The sequence below is a fragment of the Oryzias latipes genome, chromosome 16 (genome assembly GCF_053564925.1).
Source record: "Oryzias latipes strain Hd-rR chromosome 16, Olatipes_Hd-rR_3.1".
Lineage (NCBI taxonomy): Eukaryota > Metazoa > Chordata > Actinopteri > Beloniformes > Adrianichthyidae > Oryzias > Oryzias latipes.
Window position 1 is genome coordinate 31,278,990 of NC_136252.1, and position 7,079 is coordinate 31,286,068.

General features: G+C 42.1%; 1 protein-coding gene across 2 annotated transcripts; it reads right to left on the reverse strand.

Moving 5' to 3' along the window:
• Positions 1-1,327: 1,327 nt before the first annotated feature.
• Positions 1,328-5,359, reverse strand: etsrp (ETS1-related protein). 2 transcript variants are annotated; one of them, XM_020710395.3, is made up of 8 exons: positions 5,209-5,359; positions 4,978-5,059; positions 4,092-4,205; positions 3,369-3,443; positions 3,142-3,279; positions 2,833-3,060; positions 2,601-2,719; positions 1,328-1,971 (listed from the first exon to the last, which is right to left on the reverse strand). In XM_020710395.3, the coding sequence occupies exons 2-8, from the start codon at positions 5,057-5,059 to the stop codon at positions 1,690-1,692; spliced, it is 1,038 nt and encodes a 345-aa protein (XP_020566054.1). In that variant the 5' UTR covers positions 5,209-5,359; the 3' UTR covers positions 1,328-1,689. The 2 variants fall into 2 exon arrangements, with proteins under 2 accessions (XP_020566054.1, XP_020566055.1); XM_020710396.3 differs by having other exon boundaries at positions 3,142-3,276; positions 5,209-5,334.
• Positions 5,360-7,079: the final 1,720 nt, after the last annotated feature.

Consider the following 7,079-nt stretch of genomic DNA (forward strand, 5'->3'; position numbering starts at 1 on the left):
AAGTCTGACTGTTACACCCCCCATGCAAAAAGGAACGGTTCCGCAGGTCATTCAATACAACAGCTGTTAGATTGTACAATACCACAGTTTAAATATGCATGTACAAACCAGTTATCATGCATCCATAGCCCATCTGTATATTCTGTCTTTTTACTTTATTTAATTTTATTATTACGCTTAACATATGTTATGTTGTAATAGTGTACATAAGTATTACTTTTTGTATTATTTTTTTGCACATTTTGTATTTTTGCACATTTTGAACACCCTTCATTCTTTTGCACATTGCTGTTGTTCTTCTCTTCTTTTTTCTTTCTCTTTTTTTGCACTGAACTCCAGTAGTAATTGAATTTCCCCAACGTGGGATCATTAAAGAATATTTCTATCTCTATCTAAACAAATGAAAGGGTCAAAAATACGGATTGCATTGTGCTGAGTGTGAAATTTGGTAGAGGAGATATTGTGTGGGGTTGTTTTTCAGGGCTTTGCCTCCTAGTTCCAGTGAAAGGAACTCTGAATGCTTCAGGATACCCAAACATTTCGGACAATTCCATGCTCCCAACCTTGTAGGAGCCGTTTTGAGTGGGCCCCTTCCATTTCCAAAAGCTCTGTGCATCGGTGCAAAAAGCAAGGTCCATAAAGACAAGGATGACAGAGTCTGGTGTGGATGACTTTGACTGGCCTGCACAGATTCCTGACCTGAACCCCACAGAACACCTTTGGGATGAATTAGAGCAGAGACTTGGAGCCAGGCCTTCTCCACCAACATCAGTGTGTGAACTAACGAATGCACTCCTGGAAAAATGGTCAAAAATTCCTATAAACACACTCCTTCGCCTTGTGGCAGCCTTCCCAGAAGAGTTGAAGCTGTAATAGCTGCAAAAGGTGGACCGACATCATATTGAGCTCTATGGGTTAGGAATGGGATGGCACTCCAGTTCATATGTGAGTCAAGGCAGATGGCAATCTAGTGTGATGCTCATGGTCCTGATGTCAATACTGACACCTAGGGACAAAAAAATAAAAGCTGCCTTTACGCATATCTATTGACATCCCAATTTGTGTTATTCTGTATATGCTGTTTCTCTGTCTTTCTGTGTTGATTTAACTTGTTTGTTTTTTTTAACTCATGGACCACCAATCTGTCTGACTGAAAAGTGACTAAAGCTGAAAAACTAGCCTAAAAGGTATTAAATATTTGTTTTTTCAATGTTATACTAACTTCTGCTGTCTCTCTCTTAAATAATGAAAACAAACAATAAATAAAAACTGAAAACTACATCCAAAGGGTAAAAAACACATAAAAAAGATTCCACTTCTGTGCATGTTTGTTTATATACAGTTTATTTACAGAAAAAATAAACAAAAACTAACATATTTTAATGAAAGAACCCTTTTCTCTGCATCACAGGAGGTAGATATGAGTTTTGTATCAATAATAATTATCTAAAGTGTTTATGTACACATCATTTACAGATCCTACGTGTTAAGTGTCTGCAAATGCAGCAGAAAGAGTCCATCTGTAGTGCTTCAATGGTAGAAAAGCTGGTTTTTGTTATTATTTAAAGTATCTGTGTGATGAATATGTGTATTATTTTTTCTACTTTACTTTTCTCCCAAGATCAAGGAAATTCGGCGTCGACCCTCCAGTTTATAGGACTCAGTACTGCTCAGCACAACACGTGCGAGTCACTCACTCCTCCACACTTGGGCCGTCTGCTCCGACCCGGCTGCCGAGCCCTCGGCACACGGCCACGACTCCACGTTGGTGGGTAAGACGTTCAGACTGCTCAAGACCTCCTCCGCCGTCTTTCCCAGCATGCCCTGCATGTCACAGACAAAGCGGTAGACGTAGCGCTTGCCTGCGGTCTTGTGGATGATATTCTTGTGGTAGTAGTAGCGCAGGCCGCGGCTCAGCTTCTCGTAGTTCATCTTGGGTTTGTTCTTGCACTGACCCCAGCGCTTGGCCACCTGTGAGACCAGCAAACAGCACAAAGCTGGACTTTTGGATTTGGAGTCATAACACGTGTAAAATACAAACAAAAAAATGAAGAATGTTGAAAGTTTTACCTCCCTTTACTTCATTCCCAATATATAAGTGAATTATTGAAATCTGTTAGACCCAAACTGCTCCCACTGTTTCTTTGGCTTTTCTTTTTTTTTTTGTCTTAGTTAAGAGTACAAACTTGCCTCATAAATACAAAACACACCTAAACTTAATTTAGGCTAAGCTGTGGGCTTAATACGTCCCTGATTTGGTGCCAAATCTGGCACTTTATACTCATTTGTGTGGTAACAAACAATATGCAGCACAGATTTGTCCCGAACGCATCTGATTTCCGCTAGTTTACATCTTGGGTCATTTGAGAATTTTAGGTGCCCGGGTAAAAATCCCCTGTTTTAAGAACATAAACAAACTCATATTCTTGCAATCCACATGGACAGACTGCATCTTTATTCTAAGCTCTGATGAATTTGAAACAATCTGTTTAACTCTGTGATTAAAAAAAACTTAATGCTTCTTCAGGTGTAAATGTTTAGGTTCTAGGCTGCAACATGAAGTCAAAGCACACCAGAAGTTCCAATAAACCCTTCCTCACCTCTGTGGGATCAGACATTTTAAACTCCCAGCCGTCTCCCGTCCAAGAGATGAAGGTGCGACAAGCAGAGTCCAGAAGAAGTTCTAGTAAAAACTGCCACAACTGGATGGGACCAGAACCTGAGCCGAGCACACACACACAGATCAGTAATGGGAATTTCAAGTATTTTTGTGTTTTATGTCAGGATTTATTATGGCTCAGTGATCTAAGAAACTGAGAGGCTGATTCTGACCTGGATACGCTGACATTCCTGTCATCTGACCCTCCCGGTCAGGTCTCTGAGGGGGTGTGCCTTTCCGTTTGGCCACACGGGGGCAGTGTTGCTCCGAGGCTGGAGGGTTGGCAGGGCAGGAGACAGGAGGAGGCGGTGGAGCAGGACCCCATGGAGACTGATACTCAAACCAGAAGGAAGATGACTGCCTCTGTGAGTCTGAGTCAAAGTAGCTCTGATCTGCATCACCTGTCGAACAAAATCATCAAAAGTCACTCACTGCCATGAAAATGAGAGCCATTGGTTAAAGGTTTGAGGGAGGGGCTATACATTGCAGCACGTTAGACGGCTGTCCTGTGAGGAAAGGGCTGTGGCTGGCCTCCACAGCTGGACTGAACTGTCCGTCCTGCGACACTAGGCTCTGGTAAGAGGGCGGAGCCTCCTGGTATCCCGCCTGTGACTGGTCTGCTGTTGGAGGAGATGGATTTGGTTTTTAAATCACATCTGGGAGGGAGATGAGGGTGGGAAAGCTGATCTGTAATACCACAAAGACTAACCTTGGGGATATGACGCCCACCAGCTTAACTCCTTGTAAGAGTCCAGGTTGAATAGAGCGGCATCACTGCTGCTTCCTATAAAAATTAATTTAAAAAAAGAGTTATAGGATGATTGAAAGTCTCCCAACACCTCATATTAAAGTCCCACTCCAATCACTTTTTGATCTATTGTATCCCTTTTTTAGCCCAAATCATTAAACCTGTGTCATTTTCTAGAACCTAGTTTCTGCAGAGCAACACTGGGTCATTAGAAATTCACCTCTGAGTTGTGGGTGGGACATTCGGTGTGGAGTAAGCCCTTCCGATCATCCATATATGTGTTTTCCCACTCACAGCCCCAACCTAACATTAGCTGTGCAACAAAAATGCAGAGCCATTTTGGAGCTATCCAGCCGTAGAGTTTTGAGCCAGATCCCAGCTCAGACGTGGAAAATGAAGACGTAGTTATCTACAAGCGGATGCATCAGAATGGAGCGGAGCAGGGAGCTCATGGCCTGCCAATTGTAAAACTCCTATGTCTCAAGTACAAGCTTTTTCCAAATGCATTTTTTTTTGTCTGCTCTTGATTCACAACAATATGAATACAGAATGCAAATTTAAGACACTTTATTTGAACATGTGTCCTCCATCATGATAAAAACGCCACAGGAACATGTTAAAAGCGCCATTTTCATTGGAAGGGGTCTTTAAGGCAACGGTTTAAGGCATCTTTGGGGCATTTACCTTTGGATTCATACAGGTGGGTCATCTTTGGAGGTTCCTGGTAGCTGCTTTCTGCTGGGAATTGCTGCAGTGCTTTATTGTCTAACAGAAAAGACAGGTCTTCACCAGGATAGTCTGGGGGTTAAGCATAATGCAGACAGATGGAGTCAGTGAAGGGAGGGTCAGCCAGATGTTTACTGAAGACACCACCAATGGTTTTAGGCACAAGCAAATGTCTGCTTTGATTTATTTGAGTGTTGAGGAAAAGTTGAGACTTAATAAATGTCCCTTTTGCTAGTTTCTGTGCAAAAAAAGGTCAAAGCAGGGGTGCTCTAAATCAAAAATCATTGGTTTGGTGCCTCAAGCAGGAGGTTAGTCGAAGCTCAGGAATACATTTGTGAGTGATGGAACAGATCATGTCCTGATGATGGCTGCATGGAAGAGCGCTCAGACCGTCTGCTCCATGGATGGATGCGGCGGAGGAAACAGGCAGGGAGGGGGAGGAAGAGCCGGGAGGAAACTCCTCCGGAGGGAGTGTGACAGGGTAGTGATGGAGGAATGGGGAGGGGAACGCTAAATCTGTTGGAGGAGGAAGTCTGGAGGAAAGGATTAGAAAAGACAGGGAAGCGAGGGGAAACGTGGAGCATGTCTTTAACCTGACCACCTAGTTTCTGCGCCCCCCCCCAAACATCATCACAGCCAGCACCACCCAGCTGGTCTGCACTCACGCCTCTGGAGTCAAGGTCTGTCTGAGAAAGCTCTGACAGATGTGATGATGCTGCCGGCACAAGTATTTCCTCTGTCCTTCAGCCGCTCACACCCAGAGGAAACAGACACTCCTGCAGTCCGTCTGAGCAGCCTCAACTCAATGACCAACACACGGAGTTCCGACAGCCCCTGAACTCACCATACGATGTGAAGTCGAAGCCGGCCGGGACCTCCTGGGTCCTGAAGTCCTCAGTGCAGAATCCGTTACGGCAAATCTCCATCTGAGACCAGAGTCACGTGGTTAATCGTTTTAAAGCACACACAAAGTGCAGAGCGGAAACATGATCTCAAAGCGCATGTCCGAAAATCTGCACTTGTTTCAGCTTCATCGACAACGACTGTAGCATTTAAAGGAAGTGCTCCTTCTCACCTTTGATGTCTGAACTTTTTCGGTCCGCTTGGTGTCCGAGAACCGTCCGAGAACACGCGGCTCCTGCGCGGCTGCACCACAGCGCTTCGCTGCGCTCCGGCCCCGGGCCCTTATAAACTCGGCCGGGCTGGGGGGGCGTGGCGCGGACCTGCGGGTGCGTCGTGACCCTTCAGAGCCGAAGTTTGTTTAACCCGACGATACGTCACCACCACCCCTCGCCCCTCCCCTGAAGCAGACTGACCAAACCGGCTTCAGTCATTCATAAAGACTCTGCTGCGTTTAAAGGATGCGAATGGGATCAGACTCTGCAGGAGGACTCCACCTGGACTCTGCAAACTGTCTGCAAAGACATCCCAGAATGTCAGTCAGCCAAAGCTCCTTTATCACATCACATGAAGCAGACAAGCAGGAGAAAAGAAACAGTAGTTTAGGGGAAACGTTGTTTGCTGATGAAAAGTTAACATAAAATAAAATGAGACAAATATTTGATCGAAAATGTCAATAAAGATGATCTGTCAGACAAAGTCGGAGGAAATTACTGGACTGAATTTTAGAATTGGCTGTCATTTAAACATTTATCTGTTAACAAAGGGACTTTGGATATTGTTGAACATTAAAACAAATAAATATTGCGGATTTTAGCCATTTATAGGCTAATTTGCATCCGCAAATGATAATAAACATATAAGAACATAAAACACAGGTATAGGCCTATAAAACAGTGTAAAAAATACTACTAATAAGATAACCCAAAAAAAAAAGAAAAATCAGTGTCTGTTCTGATTTCTGCCATGATTTGTTCATTTTGTTTTACTTTTAAGAGACAGACTGTTGTCAGCCCATTAAATTAAATAGTTATGAGTGGGAAAAGTGTAGATTCTCATACTTCGGGTGTCCAGTGCTCTTTATTCTTTGTTCCAAATAGCCTAATCCTAAAAATATCAAATTAAGACAGATGGGAGACCTCATTGCGATTTGGGGTGATAAAGAAACTGAAATTCAGAGACAAAGTTTCTTCACTGAAAAGAAAACTTCTTCTGCCAGTGACACATTTGTTTTACGACTCCAAGTCATTTGTAAATCTATTTTTAAAGAGGAAGTAGAAATAAAATCCTGGAATAGAAAATTGATGCCGGAGCTGACAAGGAGGCAACATGTTAGTAAAAGGAAACATTTATGTGCAACATTATAAATCATCAACTAATTAAAGACCACCTGTGAATTTAACAGATGAAGTAAGAGCAACTCTTGTTATTCCTAAATTGTCCTTTCTTAAACAAACCTGGTGACATTTAAGCCTGGCTTTAACCTTAGTCCTCTGAAGGCTCAAACTCTCCTCCTTAACAAAAACAAAACTTAAAAAAACGCCTTGCTGCATTTTTAAATGCAGAAATTAATATGATGCTGACTTAAAAAGGGTTTTCAATTATGAAATCAGAAAAGGATGTAAGTCATTACAATTCGACAATAGCCTAAAGATGTGGTTGGGAAAGCATAGCAGTAAATATCTTTAGACCACAAAACACAAAAATGACAAAAACTTGTAAGAAAGTGTTTACATATGTGACCAAACCATTAAATGACAAATAGTGACAGCTTCTTGCAATCCTTAAATTCGGGTTAATATCCGTTTTTAAGGGAAAAGGAAATATATATATGATACTACTTTGATATACTTGATGTTTCTTTATTAATTTTACATTATTTTTTAATCTTTTGCTAAAATTAACAGAGAATTATTGATTTTTTTAAACTGAAGATAAACAAAACAAATAAACATTATCAGTAATTTTGAACCTTTGTGGTGTATCGTGATACTTTTCCTACCTTCAGCTTAAAGATGAGGGTTAAATTGCATCACACATTTGAAG

Coding starts and splice junctions, on each gene's coding strand:
- etsrp (XM_020710395.3), bottom strand. CDS start 5,059: ATGGAGATTTGCCGTAACGGATTCTGCACTGAGGACTTCAGGACCCAG. Junction 3,444..4,091: donor CCACCTGTATGAATCCAAAG/GTAAATGCCCCA, acceptor TAATTTTTATAG/GAAGCAGCAGTGATGCCGCT. Junction 2,720..2,832: donor AGGAATGTCAGCGTATCCAG/GTCAGAATCAGC, acceptor TGCTCGGCTCAG/GTTCTGGTCCCATCCAGTTG.